The following is a 22,095-nucleotide window of genomic DNA, read 5'->3' on the forward strand; positions in this document are numbered from 1 at the left end:
GCCCCAGAAGAGCCCTCCCAGCTGATCTGTGGGCCTGTGGGCAAGAAAAAAAATGCACATTGTTGTACACATTGAATTTTGGGGTTGCTTGTTACACAGCAACAGCTGACTGATAAAAAAAGAGGTCCATAAGGGAAAGGTAAAAGAGAGACAGAAAGACACCATCTGATTGGGTCTTAGGAATAGATGGGTTTTTAAGGAGATATAAAATGATTCTTCTATGGAATAATGTTATGATTTTTAAGATAAACCTAAGAGGAAAGCAGTTTTATCCCCTTTTTATAGGTGAAGACATTGAGGCTCAAAGTGGTTGATGGTGCAGTGAATGAGCCTGCTCTGGGCTCCAAAATCCGTGACTTCTGGGCCAGACTCTTCTTCGGGCTGTGCTGCCTCTCATGCAGGCCCAGCTCTGAGGACAGCCAACATGGCAACAGAGCTTGGCACTTTGTCCAGTGGGGCCAGGGCTGGGGACCTTCTGGAGTGTTGGGGAGAAGGCAGGGACCATGGCTGGGAGCCCCCCAGAGAAAAAGGGCAGCGTTTGGTTCACAAGTCAGGGATGCCAACAGACAGGTGCCTGTGTCTCATATGCTAAGAACTGAAGAGGCCAGGTACCTACACTGTGAGCGATGACTGTACCACCTGTGGTCATTGCTCTGTGTCTGGCCAAACACTGGACCGGGGACCCTGCTCTAGGGTCACTCACATGCACCCTTCAAAACGTCTGGCAAGTGTGTCCGGGAAGGAAACTCCTGTAAGAGAGGGATCTAGACCAGTGGTCTTGCTTGGTGGTTGGCATCTGGATTTTAACACACTTAAAGCTATCCTCAGGGATTGAAAATAGAACCAGAAATCAAACCTTTGCAAAAGGCTACAATGGGGCTTCTGGAAGCTTCAGGACCAGGCCACCTGATTCCGTCTTACAGAGACCTTATCAAAGGACACGAGTTGATTAGCATTCATGCTGACAGCCAGAACTATCCATCAGCATGTTTTCATTACTTCAGGGGGTTCTGGTCTTGTGAAGTTGATTTACCTAATAAACTGTTTATAATCCCCCCAGCTTCCTCCTGCTTCACAACCAGCTGGCTTGATCTGCAGCACTTTTGCCTTAGACCTTGGTCCCTACTGACTCCTCCCCACAGTCCTGCACCGCCTTCACACAGCGAGACCCTTCCATCCCAGGGAGCAACCCGGCCCACCCCACATGGGATGGAGCCCCTTGGGTGGGGGGTGGGTCGCATAATGGTGCACCAGAAGGTATCCATGTCCTAATTCCTGGAACCTGGGAACCTGAAACCTGGAATCTGAATCTTAACATGGTCAAAAATGACTTGGCAGATGTGATTAAGGATCTTGAGATGGGGAGATGGTCCTGAATTATCCAGGAGGACCTTAAATTCGATCATCTGTCTCTACAAGGGAGCCAGGAGGAGGACGGGCACACAGAGAAGACAGTGTGAAGACGGAGGCCGGGACTGGGGCGATGTGGCCAACAAGCAAGAACATGAGCAACTGCCAGAAGCTCAAGAGGCAGGAAAGACCCCACAGAGCCTCTGGAGGGAGTACAGCCCTCCAACACCTTGATTCCAGCGCAGCGCAATGGACTTTGGACTCTGCTCTGTAAACTTTTTGAGAATAAGTTTATTTTTTTCAAAGTTTTTATTTATTTTTAGAGAAAGGGGAAAGGTGGGAGAAAGGGAAAGAACATCGATCAGTTGCCTTTCACACACCCTGAGCTGGGGACCTCGCCTGTGACCCAGGCATATGCCCAGACTGGGAATCAAACCTGCGACTTTTTGGTTTGTGGGACAGTGCCCAACACAGTGAGCCCACCAATTGGGTCTCTATTGTTTTAAGCCACCAAGTTTGTGGTGATGTATTGCAGCAGACACAAGAAATGAACACAAATAGGAAAACCAAAGATTCCATAAAGAAATGATTGGACCCAAGGCCTGTCATGGGCCCTAGGTTGCTGCCCATGTCCTTGTGACTCAGGTCACCTATGCCTGGAATGCACAGGCTCTCTTCCTGCCTAAAGAAGGCCCTTTACTGCCTTGCTGGCAACTGAGGTGGGCCCTGCAGTCCCCACCCATTCCTGGCGCCCAAGCCCTGGCAGCTCCCGATGCTACCTCACATGTGTGTACCCCACAGAGCCCCAGCTTCTAGCCAGGTTGCCTGCAGCCCTCACAGCTGAGGGAATGAAGAAACAAGGGTTGGTACTGGTAAGAGACCTGATGTGCTCCTGGGCCACAGAGCAGCCACCATGGGCTCCATTGGCAACATGCAGCGTGGGCTGTCTGGCCTTGACCACTGGCTCCAAGGTCATCTCAAGTCCTACAAACAGGTGCAGCCAGGACCCCGCCCTCCAGGGCACACCTGCTTCCCATCCCTGGGAGGGCAGCATGTGTGGACACATGAGCCTTTGGACTTTATTAGACTTTTTAAAACTAAGTGCAAATATCACCAGGTGCTTTTTATAGCTTCAAGAAACTAGGCCTGTTAAACACATGCCAATAATTTACCTGAGTGGGAAAGCCACACAGGCAGTGCCACTGTTCTGCGTCCTTCACGTGATCCCCCTGGAAAGGTCACAGCTGCCTAAGCCTTTAAAACCTCAGGCAGAATGAGCATTCCCTGTGTGGGGATTCAGAGCTGTAGCAGTTCTGCATGGGCCACTCAGCTCTGTGTCTTAATAGACTTACCTTTGTAAATTATTTTTCTTAAAGCAACAAAAGGAGAAAATTGGTATCAAAGAATATCAACTCCTGATTCTAGAGAGAATTCCCATCATCTTTGGTGGAAGTCACGTTTCAGGTGAGTGTCTAGTGCCCAAGTCTGTGTGACTGGCCAGTTGGAGGGTGGGCACCTGGAGGCCTAGCAGGGTCCCTCTGTGACTGTAGCCAAGCTGGGGAGAGCCCTGGCCAGTCCTGGCCAGGTGGGTGCCTGGAGCAGGGATAGCAGCGAGCCAGTGTCTGTCTCACCACTAGCCCACCACTGGAGCACCTCTTCAGGTTGGTGACCCTTACACGAGTCTGTCTTCTAGTGGGTGGAGGGGTGGGAAGACCACGGGATCCTTTCCTTGGTGCTGGTGTCTGGCTCTCTGGACGCTGCCTAGAGGGCTGAGGCTCACCCTGGCTCCTCCCCACTGCCGATGAAGACAGTTACTCAGCCTTGGGCTCCGCTAGCTCCACGTGGATGGACTCAGGGAAGACGGGGCACTGTCTCCGCTAACCTAGATCCATGTGCAAATGTCCCTCCTCCTCTAGAATGAAGGGTGCCAGGCCGATCGGGGTGCTGCTCACCCTGGCTGGTATGCTGCACGTGGCCCTGTGCCTGAGAATAGCAGCTTTCAACATCCAGTCCTTTGGGGAGACTAAGATGTCCAATGCCACCCTCTCCAACTACATCGTGCAGGTAGGTCTAGCCAGCCTGTCCCCAAGGAACCCAGGGTGAGGTTGGTGGAGGGAAGGTGCCCTCAAAGGCCCGGTGAACACTGGGCCAGTGGTCTGTCCTGAAGGTGATTCCAGACTCTCAGGTCTCTGCTCTCAGCCTCCAGTCAGTTGTGGAGACAGGGCCCTTGTCATTACTGCGGTTGACATCAGGCTGTAGACCAAATAGCTGTGAAAAGCACCCTGGGGAATAGCAGCTTGGCTCCTGCAGGGACTTGCGTGGGCAGGGCCCAGACACCAGTCTCCACCCAGCCCATCCCTGCTTAGCACTGGTGTGGCCCTGTCCCAGATCCTGAGCCGCTATGACATCGTCCTGGTCCAGGAGGTCAGAGACAACCACCTGACAGCTGTGGGGAAACTGCTGGACAGACTTAATCAGTGAGTGGTGAGAGGGTCCTGGGGAAGCACACGGGGACAGTGACCAGCCCTTCAGGGCATGGTGTCACTTTGGGTAGGTCCCAAGGACACCATGCGGGCAGGAGCCCTGCTGTAGGCAGCAGGGTGTCTCCTGCAGGTTCCTTGACTGGTACATGCGTTTCCTCAATCTAGAGAGAACCCCAACGCCTATCACTACATAGCCAGCGAGCCACTGGGTCGCAATAGCTATAAGGAGCGCTACCTCTTCTTGTTCAGGTAAAGCATGGGCACTGGGACATGAAGCTGCCTTCTCTGAGATTTTCGACAGAAGGGGTGTGTGGGGGGCCGGGGGGGGGGGTTATTCTGGAAAGCCCATGAGCCTCTTCCTCCTGGGGTGGGGGAAAAGAACTGGAGGCCACAGAGCAGGGTCCAAGTTGGGCTGCCCACCCTCCCACGTGCTTGCTATGTCCCAAATCCTCACCACCTGGGCAGAGACAAAAGCACATGGATGGCCCGGAGCTCCAGGCTGGTGAGTCTGATACCCAAGCTTAGACTGGGCCCCTTGACCACAGCAACAGGTCGGTTTAGCGAGATGAGGCAGCGATCCCAGCCCCAGGTTAAGCACCCTCTGCCCGGCCTTCCACAGACCTGACCAGGTGACGGTGCTGGACTCGTACCAGTATGATGATGGCTGTGAGCCCTGTGGGAACGACACCTTCAGCCGAGAGCCAGCAGTTGTGAAGTTCTCCTCCCCATTCACCCGTGAGTGCGGCTGCCACAGAGGCTCCTCTGCTCTGCCTGGCTGAGGGGGCCCTACCTGACTGTTCCTAGAACACCCTGAAGACCCACATCACAGTACACCCCTGCCATGCACCCCTTGGGGAGCTTGCTGCCCCCTCCACCCCTAGTGTTTCGGTCTTATGTTGAAATTACTTGGAGAAATGTCCACCCCCTCCTCCCACCAAACTGTCTCATGTGTCCTCCATCCCAGTCCTAAACACATGACTGAACCAGGCTAATGCACCCGTGGACCAGGACTGCCCCCCAACTCCACCCCCTACCTCCTTGCTTAGCACAGCCACCTTCTCCTTAGAGGTCAAGGAGTTTGCCATCATCCCCCTACATGCGGCCCCACTGGATGCAGTGGCTGAGATCAACTCTCTCTACGACGTCTACCTGGATGTCCGCCAAAAGTGGGACATGGAGGTGAGACCACACACATTGGATTGAGCTCCTAAGGGTCCTGTTCTGTCCCTGGACCAATCCGCTGGTGTCTCCTGGTAGGATGTCATGTTGATGGGTGATTTCAATGCTGGCTGCAGCTATGTGACCCACGCACACTGGGCATCCATCCGCCTGCGCACAATCCCTGCCTTCCAGTGGCTGATTCCTGACACTGCTGACACCACGGTTACGTCCACGCACTGTGCCTACGACCGGTGAGCAGGGTCTGCATGCCCCATGGGTTCTGCAGGCCTCGGGTGGGGATGGGGACACCTCCAGAAGCAGCTGTGACTTCTATCTAGGCCCAGCTTCAGAAATAGTTCCTAAGACCTTTAAGGAGAGACACTCACCCCTCCTGAGCTTTAGACCACTTACAAAGTGGAATAAAACGCATTCCTTATTTTAGGAAAAGCACACGTAGGGTTATCATGATGCCAGTTTCCTCCTCTGAGCAGTCTCGGGTGTACAGGTCAGACAGTGGTGCCCAGTTTGGCACACCCGGATCTGAGTCTGGTCAGGTACAAGGCTCGTTCGGGCCCAGGGCGGGGGTGGGTGGGAAGCAGGGGGCCCTCCCTGAGCAGTGGCACCCCAAGGGCTATGCAGGCCAGGTGGGAGCTGGCCCCCGCAGGTTCCTCGTCTGGAGCTGTGACGGTGACAGCCAGGTTCTTGGACTGGGTGAGGTGCTCAGGTCCCTCAGCTCAGCTTCTTTGGGGAAGGCTTGTTAGGGTGAGCCGGTGGGACATGCTGGGATCTGAGGTTTAAGTGTGCGGAGCCAGACAGTGGGCTGAAGGGGGACTTTCTTGTGTCTGGTGCTGCAGGATTGTGGTCGCTGGAACTCTGCTCCAAAATGCCATTGTTCCCTACTCAGCTGCTCCTTTTGACTTCCAAGCTGCATATGGACTAAGCAACCAAACTGTATGTGACCACCCTTTTCAGAATATAGCTCTAATGGGGGCCCAGGATGCAGGGGTGGAGTGACATCCAGGTCCTCGGGACTTAGAGCGAGTGTTTTTGTTGACTTCAAAGAACCACTTGTCCACAGCCCCGGGAGCCTCTTTCCAGGCAGACATGACAGAGTGCAGTGTCTAGGGGCACAGGCGTCCCTGTGTTCACTGCATGTTTCTCTACAGGCCCAAGCCATCAGCGACCACTACCCGGTAGAGGTGACGCTGAAGAGAGCCTGACGAAAGCAGGTCCCGGGGCCCTAGCTGGAGACCTCTAGCTCCTGTAGCTTGCCTGTGGCTGCTCCGGGGGTCCTGCACAAAGAACTGAAGACGACAGCTGATCCTGTTGTCGTATTCGGACAGAGTTTAGGAAACCAGTGCAACTTCACCGAACACAAGGCCAGTGCCCCCTCTCCCCCGTCCCCTCTGTCCCCCTGACCACTCACCAGCTTGAAGAAGGGGACAGAAAGTAGGCTTTTTCTCACTGCACCTGCTTCCATCATAAGCATGGGGTTGTGTCAATAGAAACTTACTGTCAGTACGCACATAAAGTCTAAGATTTAGATTAAGAAACACTTTTTAATTTAAGTAAATAGAGCTGCAAAGGGTGTGTTCTCATTGGTGGCGTCCAGTCCTTCCTTCCCACTCGTCTTCCCATAGCAGAGGCACCCAGTTCCACCGTTACCTCCCCTGGAGCTTTAACAGTACAGGGAAGATGCGGGGCTCTCGCGGCTGCTGTGCTGCACCCCCGCACCGCAGGGTCCAGCCTTCGCCCTCAGTGTCGCTCCAGAGCCTTGACGAGCAGGGTGTTCAGGCGGCCCACCATGGACCTGGGGTCATCGACGAGCCCTGCTGTGATCATGGCGTTCTCATAGATCTGAAAAGCAGGGTGGTGACCTTGTTAGTGGGAGGGGGCTCTTTCCTGGTTCCAACTCAGGGACATTTTAATGCAGAGAGAAAAAAGGAAGACAGCTGTTCCTTCTTAAAACGATTTTACTGGAAACTGAACTATCCAACTCGAAGGAAGATGCAGGCTTGCAGAACTAGCAGCCCTCTGTCCTCGGGCTCTAGGCCATTCTCCAGGGACTCACCTGATCGACGAGCAGCTGGGCCAGGTCAGGCTCGCTCTCCCTCAGCTGGCTGAGCTTCTTGATCAGTGTGTGCCTGCAAGAGAAGCCCCCAGAAATAACCTTAGGGCTGGGCACCCCAACACAAGGGCCTCTAACTTCTGAGCTGACGCAGTTACCAGAACATTCAAAACTGTAATAGGAAAGTCCAGTATAAAAAATAAGGCACATAAAAATTAGAAAGATGTAAATGATCATTGACAGGTAATACGATTGATTATATACCCAAAGGAACACCCAAGAGTTTTGATATTAGAAAATGCAGATAAGTACCAAAATTATATAAAGTAAACACTGAAGGGAAAGAAGATAGTATTTAAAAAGGCATATGTTGGTGTTTAAATAAAGAGACCGTAATTAAAGGTAAAACTTTCCTTAAATTAACCCATACACTTAATGCTGCTTTTATACTAAAAATTTAATTTTATTCCTAAACGATCTAATGTAAAATTCATAAATAAAATAAATATGGAAGAAAAGAGCCAGGAGAAGCTGGGGGAGAAGTCCCAGGTATTAAAACATATTATAAAGCTACAGTAATAAAACAGTTTAGTTCTAGAAAACGAAAAAGCAATGGTTAAGTTCAAAAAAGTCAACAATGTACAAAGAGCTATGTACAACATATGGGAATTGAATTTGTACCTGATTAAAGACAGCATTTCACAAGAGTGGAAAATATAGGATAAAAGGCCAGCCAACTAGAAAATAATCAATTTGAATCCCCACCCCATTCTTTTGACCAAAACAAATTTCAGAAGGATCAAGTGTTAAATATAAAAATTTAGAAGAACACAGGGCAGAAATATTTTATAATCACAGAAGAAATAGCCTTTCCAAGCAAAATATTGGGTGGGCCAAAAAGTTTGTTGTTGTTTTTTTCCCTTAAGACACATTTTCAATTTTTACCAATTGATTTGGATATTCTGAGTATGTCAGCTATTTTCCACGTGGTATAATGTTGACTGTTCTCAGTTAATGTCTTAATTTAATCACTATCAACTTCAGCTGGTCTACCTGACCATGGAGCATCATCCAGTGGGAAATCTCCAGCACGGAACTTTGCAAACCACTTTTGACACATTCAATCAGTCACAGCACCTTCTCCACACACTGCACAGATCTTTTTTTGCATGTCAGCTGCCTTTCTACCTTTCTTGAAATAATAAAGCATAATATGCTGAAAATGTTGCGTATTTTTTCCATCTTCAGTTCTAAAGTGGCTACACACAAAGTCACCAGTTTGATAAAGTTTTTTTTCAACGCATGTTTAATATGACAGCTATCACAACAGAATCTCGCAAAACTGTTTTAAATGGAGTTAAAGACAACTAAGAGCTACTAGAGCCATCTTACAGAAAAAAACCTATGAACATTCTGGCCAACCCAATACAAATCCAGAAATCAAAAAGAAAACAACATAACTTGGACAGCATAAAAATTCAAAAGTTTTTCTGCACAGGAAAAAATTCCATAAATACGATATCTGACCTTACTCATAAGAAACGTACATCAAATCATAATTTTTCACTTAGGAGAATGGCAAAAATTGAGAAGTTTGATAAAACCAAAGACATTGAGGGAAACATATATTTGCCTAACTGCTAAAGACAGTTGGAGTCTATAAAAATTTAATATGGATGGTGCTCTGAGACTTAGCAATTCCCTTCCCTCACAACACCGTTTATAATCAAAAACACTTTTTAAAAAGCAAGCTGAGGACCCCTCTACAGCAAGTTACCGCTTGTGTAACAGAGGAAGCCACAGACAAGTCTGGTTACACATGTACAACAGCATCTCTGGAAAGATAAACATGAAACCTAACATGGTTGGGGACAAAGGTAGGAGGGAAATTTTACTATAAACTTTGATTCTTTTGAATTCTCAGCCATGTGAACATATTACCAATGCTAAAGGCAAATAGCATTTAAAAAACAAAGCCTGCCCTGGCTGGTGTGGTTCAGCTGGTTGGGCATCGTCCTGTGCTCCAAAACATTGAGAGTTTGATTTCCGGTCAGGGCGCATGCCTAGGTTGTGGGTTTGATCCCCATTTGGGGCACGTACGGAAGCACCCAATTGATGCTTCTTTCTCTCTCCTGGACCAGAAAATCAATAAACATTTAAAAAAATAAAAATAAAGCCTTTTGGCAATAGAAACAAGCACTCCCACACAATTCTTAGGAAACTACTTTTAAAGCAAGGGGGTGTCCAGTTGGCATCAGCATCTCTGTCAGGGACTTAGCTGGAAGCCACCTTCTTTCCCAGAGAGGGAAGCACACATATCATACAGACAGATACAGCTCTTATGGCACAGTGTCTGACACTGCATGACTAGCCACAAGCCAATTTAGCATCTTTCATCCAGTAATTACTTGGCTCAGAATGTGTAAAAGGTGCTTCCCTCTCCTCCCCAGTAGTTTATAAAAAAGAAAATGTACGATTATAAGGCAACGTGGAAAAATATGAAGAAGTGATCAATGAAAAAATTAAACATGTACTATATATTAAAAAAATTCACAAAATATGCGAGATCGAAGTCCAAAAGAATATATACCAAATCAGCTACAGTGACTTGTGAGGGTAAGACTATGGATTTTGTTTAAGTTTATGTAACATTTTTGGTAAAGTGTTTATGTAATTTCATTAAAAAAAAATACTGCTGCACACAAGATCAGTTTCAAAAGAAAAACTTGTCTTCAACTGTTAGAAAATTTTAAAATATCCAATAAATACACATCAAACACATTAGACCAAAGAATAACTATAAAAAAAGTATCAGAACTCTACAGAAAAAGTAAGTTAACAAAAGACATTAAATAAGAGCTAGTAAACAGATATTATGTACATGGTTGGGAAGAACCGATACTGTAAATAGTACTAACAGAAAAAATTAATATCATAAATATACTAACTGTTGAAATTAGTTTATATACAAGTGAGGACCTAAAGAAGCCAAGACATATTTGAAGGAAAATAGGGGGAACAATCGCTTACTGAATGCAAAGGCCTGGGGGAAAGCCGAGTGTTTCAGACAATGCAGTACCCGCAATACACAGACTAGAAACACCTGTATAGACACTTGATACTCTCTGGTGGAGAAGGCAATTTGGATCGCTGGGGAGGGGACAGAATAAATTCATGATTCTGGTGATAGATTTTTTTTTTAAATCCTCACCTGAGGGCATGCTTACTGATTTTAGAGGGATGGAAAGGGAAGAGGAGAGAGGGAGGGAAACATCGATGTGAGAGGGAAACCTAATTCAGTTGTCTCTCAGGTGCCCTAACCAAGGATTTAACCCACAACCCAGTTATGTGCCCTTGACTGGGAACCAAACCCACAACATTTCAGTTTACTGAACAATCCAAACAAGCAACATTGGCCAGGGCAATGATAGATTTCTTTCTTTTTTTTTAAATCCTCACCCAAGGACATTTTTTCATTGCTTTTAGAGAGAGAGGACATGAGAGAGAGGAAAACATCAATGTGAGAGAGCAATGTTGATGGGTTATACCCAGACTGGGGACTGAATGCACCCGAACTGGGGATCGAACCCCCAACCTAGCTATGTGCCCTGATCAGGAATTGAACCTGCAACCTTTTGGTTACAGGATGATGCTCCAACCAAGTGAGCCACACTGGCCAGGGCAATAGGTTTCTTAAGACCCATAAGAGCACATAACAAAAAGTTACAAATTCGATTATATTAAAATTAAAAACTCATCAAAAGACATCTTAATGCAGAGGAAAAGATAAAGAGAAGAGAAATTTACAACTGATAAAGTATATAACTGCAAACCAATTTTTAAAAAATAACCCAACAGGAACAAGGATAAAGTCTCATAGGATGTGCCACAAGAAAGCCAAGGCCTTAAGTAAAAGTAGGGGCCTGTGGCTCCTCAGGCTCTGCGGTGGGAGTGGGCAGAGCACGCTGCAAGCAGCTGGGCATGCCTAGCCCAGCTAAGCGTATGGCAGTTTCCCGCCTGGGCACACAACTCAGAAAAACACACATGCACATGTGTGTCAGCACAGGAACAAGAATGTTCAGAGCAACCTGTTCCAAATAGCCCCAAACAAATTACCTGAATGTCTGTCAAAACAGAATAAATAATTGTGCTGAGGCAGATTCAACCCTTGAATATTACTCAGCTATGAAAACAAACTACAACCACCCTCCACAGGGACAGAGGTTTTTCTACACTTGAGTGAATAAAGCCAGACTTCACATAAACAGGCAAAACTGAGCTTGTTAAATATCAGTAACAGACCATAAAGCAAAGCAGTGATTATCGCAAGTCAGGACTGTGGTTACCTGAGAGGGACAGAATTCTAATGACAAGAAAATGGGGAGCATCTAAGGGCCATCAAGGTTCTTATTTATTTTTATTTTTAACTTTACATGGATACGGTTTAAAGTTAAATTGAATAGTTTAATTACATGAGTACTATATTTGTAAACATTCATCAAATTGTACATAAGCTTTATATACATTTCCTATGTGTTGTGAATAAAACCACAATTTTAAAGGAGTACCTGGCAGGCCAGATACAAGCACGCTGTTCCTGGGCATCGAGGGCCCAAGGCGCCGGCAGCCTTACCTGGGGTTGACCTCCAGCGTGGGCTGCAGGAGCTGAGCGCGCTCCTCCTGGCTCTTGGCCAGCTGCTGCATGCGCAGGAAGTGCCGGGCGGCCCCCATCTCCAGCACAGTGATCATGGCAGGGTGCGTGTCTAGTCGAAAAGTCACCTGCAAGCAGGGCCGGGGGACCAGGGGTGAGAGGGACCCTGGGATGCGTTACCCTAAAGCGAAGGACCCTAGGCTGGCCGTCTTAACCAGGTGTGAAGCTTCCCCAGATGACAAGGTAGAACATACGTCTCCAAGGACAAACCCTCAGACCTCCCTCAACGTCATCACTAATGAGAAGGGAGCCTGAACTGCTGCCCTGCATCAAGTTCCTAGAACAGCATCCGGTCTCCCTCTTCTATCCCCAAAAGCCACCCGTTTCTAATGTGTCAATTACTGTCTAAGGTCCATCTCGCCTGGTGTCATCCACACTCTCCTCCACAGGGGCCACTACCAAGTCCTCCAGCAATTGTCTAAGACTGCCGGGGCCTGGCTGTGCCACTTGCCAGTCCCAGCCCCTCCACAGGTCTGTCTGCAGTCCTGTCCCTCAGTCCCGTCCTTCCAGATGGCGAGAGCCTCCTTCCCGCAGACCTCATTTTCACCCACCCACCTTCTGTGGCTCCCTCTTGGCCTGACTTCATCAAATACATCTTTTCCCAGCAAGCGGTCACAATCCCCACTCCCTGGCCAGGCGTTCCCCTTTGCCCACCCCACAGGCTTCTGGCCTCCTGACTAACACTAGAGAGGCTACTGAGCATCATGGGCTGAGGGTGTGTCCTTCCTGGAAGCATGGCACTGAGACACACCTGAGCTCCAACTCAAACCGGGGGATGTACTCGGCCTCCTGTCCTTCATGGATGGGGCTATTCTACCTCCCTGCCAGTCCCGTGAGGCTTAAACGAGTCTCTACCATAAAGAGTGGACACAGTGAATGTGTTACACAGAGAAGTCCTGGCTGCATGCCTTGTTTTTGTTTTGTTTTGTTTTTCAATTTTACTTCTTTATATTTAGAAAGAGGGTGAGGGAGAAACATTGATGTATGAGAGAAGCATCTACTGCTGCCTCTCACCCATGCTCCAACCGGGCACCAGGCCTGCAATCCAGGTCCGTGCCCTGACCAGGAATCCAACCGGCAACCTTTTGCTTTGCAGGACGACGCTCCACCAACCGAGCCCAAATAGGCCACACCGCTCAGGGCTGCACGCCTCGGTTCTTGATGCTCCTTCCCACGAGCCCCTCCTCCTTCAGCATGTGCCCATCCTTCCCGCTCAGAGTCCTGCTGCAAACTCCTACGGAGCCACCCAAGCCCACCCTCCTCACCCTGCACTCTCGCCTGTCCCTTGGGGCAACTACTGGACCGTCCCTGAGCCAGCGACCCTGCAATCGATACCTGTTCTTCTGTGGCTGGCTTTTTCTTGTAGCTCTGAGCTGGACCTGTCAGTTCCTAGCTCTCTGAAGCCCCTCTCCAAAGAAGAACCCCAACAGGACCATAAGCTCCCCAAGGGCTGGGGTGGAACTCACTTGTGTCCTCTGCGACCACGGCTCCTCCGGGGCCTGGACCCAGATGGCTTTGGTGTAGCCAGCTGGGGACCCCTCTTCTCTTCCTCTACCTGCCTACGAGGCCACTGGCTGCTCACCTCTCACCTTCTCAGTCCCCGCCTACTCTATAAAGTGGAGAAAATGACCAGCCGAGCTTGCCTGTCCTGCCCTAGCAACACCCCTGGGCCTATGTGGCTACACACATCTAAGTTCACACACAGAAGCTGCAGTGACGTGCCTGGTCTCCTCCACACATCACTGCTTCATCTGCCACTGACAGAACTCCCACCAGGCCAGCAACTCAGGGCCAGCAGGCTAGCCAGCGGTGTGGTCCCTGGAGCCGTGGCAGCTGAGTGGTGGCCTATCTCCAGAAGGCCTCACCTTCACATTTGTGACACGCGACCCCAGAGCATTTCTCATCCAGGCCATCAGGTCCTCCATCTCCTTCTCTGACAGGCAGTCATCAGCTTGAGAAGAGAAGTGAGTGAGTCCATAGGCTGTTCTCCCCAATTCCCTCCTCATTCCCACTGGGGGCCTGAAATGTCGATGTCGCAACGCCAAGTGTCCAACGGCCCCACCCTCTACCCCTAGCTCTGGCCACTGGCACAAAGACAGAAGCCACCAGAGATGCTCACCATCTAAAATACAACAGATAAAACTGAACCTCAGAAGGACTTTTTGGTTGCCCTGAGGCCCATATAGTTTTGTTAGGGCTTTAAAAAGACACTTTCAGATTCTCTTAGGAAGCTAACTTGGAAGGGGCACTGGAGAGACCTGGGAATTTAAATGGAAATGTTTTCTTCTGTTCATCATTAAGGTGTTCCCACACAGCTGCTTTCATGTGGGTTAGTGACCCCGGATAGAAAAAAGAAAAGAAAATCCCTACAGACCCACTTGTAGGACAGAAGATGCACTACAGCAACTAGTGTCAGCCTCCAGGCTGTCCCAGCCTCACCTGCACTCCCAGGCCACCACCCACTCCTGCACCTAGAGAGAAGGGATAGAACCAACCTGGGGACCTGTCCTCAAACTTCTCCTCCTTGTAGTGATCGACGACGATGTCTGTTTCCACAGAGATAAGCTTCTTCTTGTCAAACTCACGAAGGTGGAGCAAAGTCAGCTCATCAAATTGCTCATAGCAGAATAGAACCTGTGAGGACACAAGAACATCTCCATGAGGCTTGGAGAAGACTCCACCCATGACACAGAGGGTCATGGGAGTGAGGGCTGCAGGCAGTGCCCCAAGTCCTGGAAGAGTCACACCAGACGCTGGGACCTCCTGGACCTTTGTACATGAGGTGGTTTACTAGAGGGTGGGAAGGGAAGCTCTAGCTATGTCTCAGTAGTAGAAATAGGGACTCTACTTAGAAATCTCTGTGTCACCTCCTATAGAGAGACACAAATTAAATGGCAGACTTTAGCCTGGGCCTCTGTGCCCATGGATGGTAAATCACACTGACTGGCTTTCCTTGATCCTGGGTACATTCAGCCATTTTCCACTAAGCAGAGAGACACCCCCCCCGACCCCCGACCTTGTCCTTTGACCGGGCCCCAGCAGCCTTTGGAGCCGAGCCTACCCTGTCGCTGACCTACCTCCATGTTTTTCTGCTTCATGGCCTCATAGTAGGGTGAGTGCTCAGCCAGGTGTCGGTTGGGGGTGCACAGGTAGTAGATGTTGCGTGTGCCCGCCTGCATGCGGCTGGCGTAGTCCACGAGACCGGTCAGCTGCCCGGCGGGCAGTGCCGAGGACTCATAGCGCAACAGCTTTGCGATATCCTCCTGGAAAGAGACAAAGGGCAGGTCACTGCTCATTCCAGGTCCTCGCTCGGAAAGCCTCCAGAGTAGCTGGGCACAGACTTAGGAAGCCTATGGCTAAAGGGAGGAGAGGCTCTGCTGGCCTCACCCACGGCTGGTGGGCCCACCCTATTCTGCAGCTGGGGCCTGGCCCAGGGATCAGCCCCTGGGGGTCACGGCAGACTCCAGCTGGATCTGGCAGGCCCCACATCTAAAGTTCAGAGAACTTCAGAGAGCACCTCTCACCCAGGTGGCCCAGGGCCTCACAGAGAGAGGCTTTCTGAGCAAGCTGTACACACCCGAGGAGTAGCCAGACCATCCCTGTGGCAGAGAACGCTCCTGGACCCCGCATCCTCCCTCTGTCCCTAGTCATATTAGGCACGTGGACGTGGGTGTAAAGTCCCTATTTCCTAGCCTTCACCTAACCGGGCGACTAGACCTGACCAATGGGGTGTAAGTAAAAGTGGGATGTGCAACCTAGAGAACGGGATCTTAAAGGAGAAGCCTGCCCGCCTTCCTGTCAGCTGAAATGTAGCGTGGGAGGGTTCCTTGATTCCTGGTGGGAGATGCGTGGTAAGGACAGAAGAGCAGCAACGAGGTGGGGCCGGGATTCCTGACGCCACCAGCCTGGGTATAACCTGAGACATAAACTCTGCCTTCTCTCCACCACTGAATCATGGACAAGCACAGCACAGACAAGCACTGGGGACACAGGGAAGAGCCAGGGAGGGTGTGCACAGGGCTAGAGCGAAATGAAAGAGTGACGTGATAGAGACGAGAGGTGGACCGAAAGCGGAAAAATAAAGGTCAAAACAAGGATGTGGAAACCCACATGGTGAGTCGTGCTCTAAACCAGATGCTAAACGTGTACTCATGTGCACGCTGTAGGTCCCCACTGACAAACGTGAGTTAACATTTATCAAGCCCTAGCTGGGGTGCTCAGATATGCCATCAGCATGTCCTGGGAAGCTCAGGTTTCTGGCGTCCACCAGCTTCCTCTACAGCCCAAGGCAGCACAGAGAAAGACCCAGAAACCTAGACCCTACCTTGACCTCCTGTTCGGCAGTGGTCACAATGCCCTCTCTCATGAACAAGCCATAATCTTCAAAAAACTTGGCGTATTTCTCAGCGTCTTTTTTACTCTGGTCAATGAAGAATTTTATTAGCCTCTGTTGTAGAACGTCCCGGAGTTTCCTACAGCACAGAAATGCATTTATCATGAATGAGCAACTTCTATGAAATACTAACAGCCAGAGGTTATGAAAAAAACAAAACAAAACAAAACATTCTGCTCCACTAATAATCATTCTGGACAAATTTTTTAAAATGTAAAAAAGAAGAGTGACCCTTGGCAAGCACCAGGTAGGAAGACACGCGCCCCCTTGAGGCAGGGATGTGGACCGACAGCCCTTTTGTGAAGGGCAACAAATAGCACAGACTTAATGGTTCCAACTTCTGAGAAAGTTGGGAAATATACCCTGGGAAATATAACCAAGACTTATGCAGCAGGAGTTTTACTGTCACATATAAAAGAGAAAACAATTATGAAGAACCTCAGTGTTCAACAGGAGAAACTAGGATGAAAGATAGAAAAGTGCACTGTCATTAAAAATCACATCCTCTAACAACACTTAATGACATGAAAAAGTACCTGTGTTAAAAGAATCATGGACAAGCACAGCACAGACAAGCACTGGGGACACAGGGAAGAGCCAGGGAGGGTGTGAAACCATTCTCTCCCTCCGTCTCTCCCTCCCTTCCCCTCTCTCTAAAAATAAATAAAAACTTTAAAAAAAAAAGGCAAAAGAAAAATCCCAATATAGGTAAGTTAGTATATGTATATACACACGTATGCAAAACTATACTATGTTCTGTATATTAGTTTTATATAATTAAGATCAATACTATATATACATTGACTATACACATACATTATAAGTTGGATTCTATAACGAGATGTACTGTATGCACACTACAATTTAACAAAATTAGGATTTTGTGGATCAGGGTGTTAACTACAGCATTATGTAATGGTGTAAAAACTATGAGCAACTTGGAATCCATACATCAAATCACGACAAAGTACACTTTAAATATCTTATAATTTTATATGTCAATTATACTTCCCATAAAATTGAAATTTAAAAATGTTAATAAACAGCCCCAGTTGGTGTAGCTCAGTGGACTGAGTGCTGGCCTGCAAAACAAAAGGTCGCCAGTTTGATTCCAGTCAGGGCACAGGCCTGGGTTATGGGCCAGGTCCCCAGCTGGGGGTGTGCGAGAGGCAACTGATCTCTCACACATCGATGTTTCTCTCCCTCTCTTTCTCCCTTCCTTCCCTCCTTAATAAATACATAAAATCTTTTTATAAATGTTAATAAACAATTATGTTCAATGTAAAGAGTAAAAATAAAGGACCACTATGTATTAGTGGAATTAGGGGTATTTTTGTTTCCTTAATATTTTGCCTTTCCTTAAAAAAAAACAAAACAACTCAAATTACCATATATTTCCTTAATAATCCAGGCTAGGGGAGCAATAATGTTTAACATCCACTGAAGCTTTTTCTCTCTCACTCATGTCCTGACTCGGTTCTTCAGCCACAGGGCGGCGTGAGACAGGGCAGCACTGGAGCCCGTGGCAGGGGAGTGACAGCAGCTAGGGCAGGGGGCAGAGCCCCACGAGGGCACCCCGCGGGGCGAGGGCAGGAGGGGCCCGGCACGGAGTGTCCGAGCCCGAGGGTCCCAGAGGACGCTGTCCAGGCTGGGCAGCGGGCCGCCCCTGGTGTGGGGTCGGAGACCAAGCAGGGGAAGAGCGCGCCCTGTCAGGGGACGACGGTGGTAACGGCGGGCTGATCGCCGCCGGGGCGGGGCTGGTCAGAGGGGGCACAGGAAGGATGAGCGGGAGGCTGCTCATCATCGAAGGGAGCTAACAGGAGAGGCAAGACTAGGGAGGACCAGGGGCGCCAGGTGAACTCAGAAGATACAGAAACAAGCACGGATGCAGATGTACACACACATAAACATACACACACACTCATATCCTCGGGTCTAAGCAAGAGGGCCTGGGAGAAGGGACAGCCCGACAGCAGGGGCACCCCAGTGCCCAGATCTAGGCCTCTCCATTCAAATGGACCCAGGCTCCTTGGAAGAATGAGTATGTGATTTCAGGGCTAGGAAATGATGCAGGCAAAACGTAAGGTGAGCTTCAAACATCTTGTGCCCGAAGTGAGGAAGTGCTCAAAGCATGATGGGACATGTCAAAGGGCCCAGAAGTCAGACTGAGTGGGCTCCCGCTGGATAAACTGGGGACTGTTTGGGCATCAAAAAGAATAATGACACAGACAGACAGTAAAACCCACTAAATAAAACAGGAAATCAGTTCATACAAATAAATTATGGATATTAAAAAACACAAATGAATACACTGAAAATTTGATGAAGGAATATGCTCTTCACATAACTAAAATACCACCCTGCAATACGATATAGTAACTACAAAGGCGAAAAAGAGGACCTTCACACGGAGAAGGCTGGCACACACCCCTCAGCAAGTCTCAACATCGAAATCACCAGTAATGGGACAAGTCAAAGTCCGGCCCCACCTGACAGGATGTAGTCATTTTGTGCTATTCCTGCATCCGACGCCCTAAACCGAGGGGCAGTCTACAAAATCACTGGCCTGAAATCTTCAGGAGCATCCAGGTCATCAAAGGCAGGGAAAAGGGAAAGACCGTGGAACTCAACCAGCCCGAGAGAGGCTCAAGAGAAAACCAGAGGCACGTGTGACTCTGGAATGGACCCTCTCGCTCCAAAGAACACGGTGACAGAAGCGGTGGGACACGAAGGGACCCGAGGGTCGGACGGCAGCGGTGCCACACCAGCCCCCTCCTGGCTGGAGGCTGTGCTGCAGGGAGGGGAGGACGTCCGCACTCATTGGACCCACACCCCAAGATCTCTGGGGAAGACGGGGCCTCAGGCGGACAGCTTACTTCCCAAGGGTACAGGGGGAAAATGTCCTTTGTATCGTGTTTCCACCTTTTCTCTAAGTTTATGATTCTCTCAAACATTTCATTTAAGGCTTTTTTCTTATCAAGATGAATCGCAGACAGACAATCTAGCCCTTGAAAACCACAAGCAGCAACAAAGTGACTGGACACACCCTGCCTGTCAGCCCAGCTCCCGTGTTGGGGACAGAGCATGTGCCTGTGGTCAGAAAACACGAGTTCAAATACAGGCTCACTCAGCGACTGCTGTGGCCTCTCTGGTACTTAGCTTCCGCAGCCATGACATGGGGACCTCGCAGTTCCCCCCTCAGAGGATCCTGGGGACTGTATTTATTGGTAAAATTCTGGGTGAGAATGAACACTCAGTAACAGTAGCTATTGCTACAGCCACGATGGGGATAGGAGAACCGCGGCCACAGGAATCCCAAGAGCAACATCTCCAAAAGAGATGGGTCTGGTCCAGGGCCCGGCCCTTGCCTCCTTCACAACATCACTGACCTTCCAGGACCAAGGTCAGGCATTCTCCTGGCTCTGTGGCTGTCATTTGCCTTGTCCACACCACAGACAGCTAGCCTGGGCTCTTTCTGGCTGCGGCCACCCTGGATTTGGGTGATGGAGGCTAGCTGAGACAGGGAACATATCCCAGAGCCATCATTTTTTTCAGTGCGTCAGTCCCCAAACCCTTTTTATTAAAACATGAAGCAAAACATCAGGCGAAACACATGCGACCTGCACGCATTCTCCAAACACACGGCCGCTCTGGCACAGCCTCACTGCAGCTGCTAGATCTTCTCTCGGCTCCTTCCAGCTACCCTTGCCCTCTCGGCGAGGGCCTCATCTCAGAAAGAGCCCGCTCCCAGCGGCTTACCTGATCAGAGCGCTCTCCTGGAGGAGCTCCCGGCTGAGGTTCAGAGGGATATCCTCACTGTCCACCACACCTTAGAGAGACACAGCACATCAGGACCCTTGTGGTGCCCGAGACTCTACCATGAAGGGCCTCCTGAAGGGCCACTGGCCTCCCACCAGGCTTCTATATTCTCTCTACAAGTCCACATAATGTCAGGCCATGTGAGGGTAAGACAAAGGAGGAAGGACAAAGGAAGGAGACTCAGTGAGGCAACACCACCAGGCCCTGCAAATACTGATGTCCAGGCGTCCATGCAGCCTAGGTGAGGACGATGTGATCAGGAGAAAAGCAGGCAAGGCTGCAAGCCTTTGCCAGAGAAGTTTCTAACATTTCAGCATCACTTTGACACTATGAAAACCAACTTCTGGCTCTGGTTGGTATGGCTCAGTGGATTGCGTGCCGGCCTGCAAACCAAAGGGTTGCCGGTTCGATTCCCAGTCGGGGCACCTGCCTGGGTTGCAAGCCGGATCCCCAATAGGGGGTGCACAGGAGGCAAACACACACTGATGTTTCCCTCTCGCTCTCCTTCCCTTCCCCTCTCTCTAAAGATAAAGAAAATCTTTAAAACAAACAAACAAACAAACCACCTTCTGGGTATTATATTCAAAGTCATAAATATGGCATAGATATTTTGCACTTTTTTGTGCTGATGAATAAAAAGGTTTATATGCTAAGATTTTTATTAAACTATAACCTCACTCAAAAGCAAGGTGATTTATAGCTAAATCTAAAACTCATGTATATCTTTTATAAACAGTAAAATAACTCAATTTAAACCTGTCTATCTGCCCTCTTTCCCCAAATCAACCAAGGCTGGTATCTGGAGGCGGCCAGCTTCCTGGGAGGCTCAGTGAGCACGCCCGGCTCGCAACTGAGGCTGCTTCCCTTGATCCCACACTCATTTAACGTGAGCTCCTTCCAACCAGTCAGCACCCTGGACCACAGGCAAGAAGCCACTCCTTCCCCAGGGAGTCAGCCCCGTACCTCGAATGAAGCGCAGCCACTTGGGCAGGACCTCGGTAGCCTTGGTCTGGATGAGGACCTTGCGGCTATACAAAGAGACACTGGAGCCCAGCTCCCGGCTTACATCAAACATGGATGGTTTCTGGGGGCGAGAACAGGGCAGGGTCGGCCACACACATGGGAACACAACCTACAGGGCTGTGGGGTAGCCCTGATGAGGACTCTGTGAACCACCCTTCCCAACACCGGCCCTGGACTGGGGGTTGTCGGGTGGACATGCAGTGAGCCAGAAGCAGCGATGGGCCAGGAAACCACCCATGCCTGTCTGTTCAAAACTCCCGTGCCCAGGGAGGACCCCCACAGAACAGCTCTGAAGGGGGCCTTCCCTAGGCAGCTGCTGCCTTACCCAATCCACTCCTCATGGAGGGTATCAGAGGAAGATTTGCATGTCCCTGTGAAGAGAACCAAACCTGCTAGGGGTCAGCAAACCACAGCCCATAGACCAAATCTGGATCATCACCTGGTTCGTGTAGCTTGGAATGGCTTTTTCATTTTTAAATGGTTGGGAAAAAAGCAAATGAAGAATATTTCATGGTATATGAAAAATATGTGCAATATAAATTCCAGTGACTTATTTTCCTGGACCATGACTCTGCTCATTCATGTAGGTGCAGTCCAGGGTGCTCTCACGCCGTGGCAGAGCTGTGGCTGTGTGGGACCTGCAGAGCCCAAACCAATCACTGTCGGGCCCTCCACAGAAATGCCTGCCAATCCCTGCTCTAACTCAGTGCTTCAAAACCTGCAGTTTGTACACACACCACATTGGGGTCATGTTCAAACAGAGGCTGATTCTGGAGGTCCTGAAATTCCTGCATTACTGACAAGTCTCAGGAGGACACTCAGTAACGAGAGTGGAGGACAGCTCTTTCCAAAGTGGGTAACAGGTGTGAGGCATTAAGAGGGTTCCAGTCAAATGAAGCCAGGAGGGGCTGGGTCCAACCCCTGAGGAGGTTTCTCTGGTGCAGGCTTCGTCCAAGACTTCATTGTGCTACTGTGAGCCAGGAAGTCTTAGAGGCACAGTGGAAGTACGGAGAACACACAATTTACCTGAGCACTGCAGAATCCAACCCACTGCAGAGCTCGGGAAAATGCTGCCTGGAGACAGAGG

General features: G+C 49.5%; 2 protein-coding genes across 3 annotated transcripts in view; one reads left to right on the forward strand and one right to left on the reverse strand.

The window, feature by feature from the left end:
- The first annotated feature begins 3,267 nt into the window (after positions 1–3,267).
- Positions 3,268–6,295, forward strand: DNASE1 (deoxyribonuclease 1). Its single transcript, XM_054589219.1, has 8 exons — positions 3,268–3,414; positions 3,739–3,827; positions 3,999–4,082; positions 4,453–4,568; positions 4,900–5,012; positions 5,091–5,245; positions 5,849–5,945; positions 6,161–6,295. The coding sequence occupies exons 1-8, from the start codon at positions 3,268–3,270 to the stop codon at positions 6,212–6,214; spliced, it is 855 nt and encodes a 284-aa protein (XP_054445194.1). The 3' UTR covers positions 6,215–6,295.
- A 244-nt stretch (positions 6,296–6,539) lies between these two features.
- TRAP1 (TNF receptor associated protein 1) overlaps positions 6,540–22,095 on the reverse strand; it is a 60,167-nt gene continuing 44,611 nt past the window's right edge. Inside the window, exons 10-18 of one of the 2 annotated variants that reach the window (XM_054589510.1) lie at positions 20,949–21,069; positions 19,926–19,995; positions 16,098–16,245; positions 14,851–15,036; positions 14,269–14,407; positions 13,639–13,721; positions 11,696–11,841; positions 7,066–7,138; positions 6,540–6,851 (exon numbers count right to left, since the gene is read on the reverse strand). In XM_054589510.1, coding sequence (XP_054445485.1) covers positions 6,750–6,851; positions 7,066–7,138; positions 11,696–11,841; positions 13,639–13,721; positions 14,269–14,407; positions 14,851–15,036; positions 16,098–16,245; positions 19,926–19,995; positions 20,949–21,069 — 1,068 coding nt within the window. In that variant the 3' untranslated portion in view covers positions 6,540–6,749. Of the gene's footprint in view, positions 6,852–7,065; positions 7,139–11,695; positions 11,842–13,638; positions 13,725–14,268; positions 14,408–14,850; positions 15,037–16,097; positions 16,246–19,925; positions 19,996–20,948; positions 21,070–22,095 lie in introns of both variants that reach the window. The other variant, XM_054589509.1, reaches the window with a different exon arrangement.

This window comes from Pteronotus mesoamericanus, unplaced genomic scaffold (assembly GCF_021234165.1).
Source record: "Pteronotus mesoamericanus isolate MK-2021 breed Mesoamerican mustached bat unplaced genomic scaffold, CSHL_Meso_final scaffold_167, whole genome shotgun sequence".
NCBI lineage: Eukaryota > Metazoa > Chordata > Mammalia > Chiroptera > Mormoopidae > Pteronotus > Pteronotus mesoamericanus.

Bases quoted from the DNA above. Each gene is read 5' to 3' on its own strand.
- DNASE1 (XM_054589219.1), top strand. From the start codon at position 3,268: ATGAAGGGTGCCAGGCCGATCGGGGTGCTGCTCACCCTGGCTGGTATG. The intron at 3,415-3,738 runs GTAGGTCTAGCC...GCCCTGTCCCAG, and splicing joins TCTCCAACTACATCGTGCAG to ATCCTGAGCCGCTATGACAT. The intron at 5,246-5,848 runs GTGAGCAGGGTC...CTGGTGCTGCAG, and splicing joins ACGCACTGTGCCTACGACCG to GATTGTGGTCGCTGGAACTC.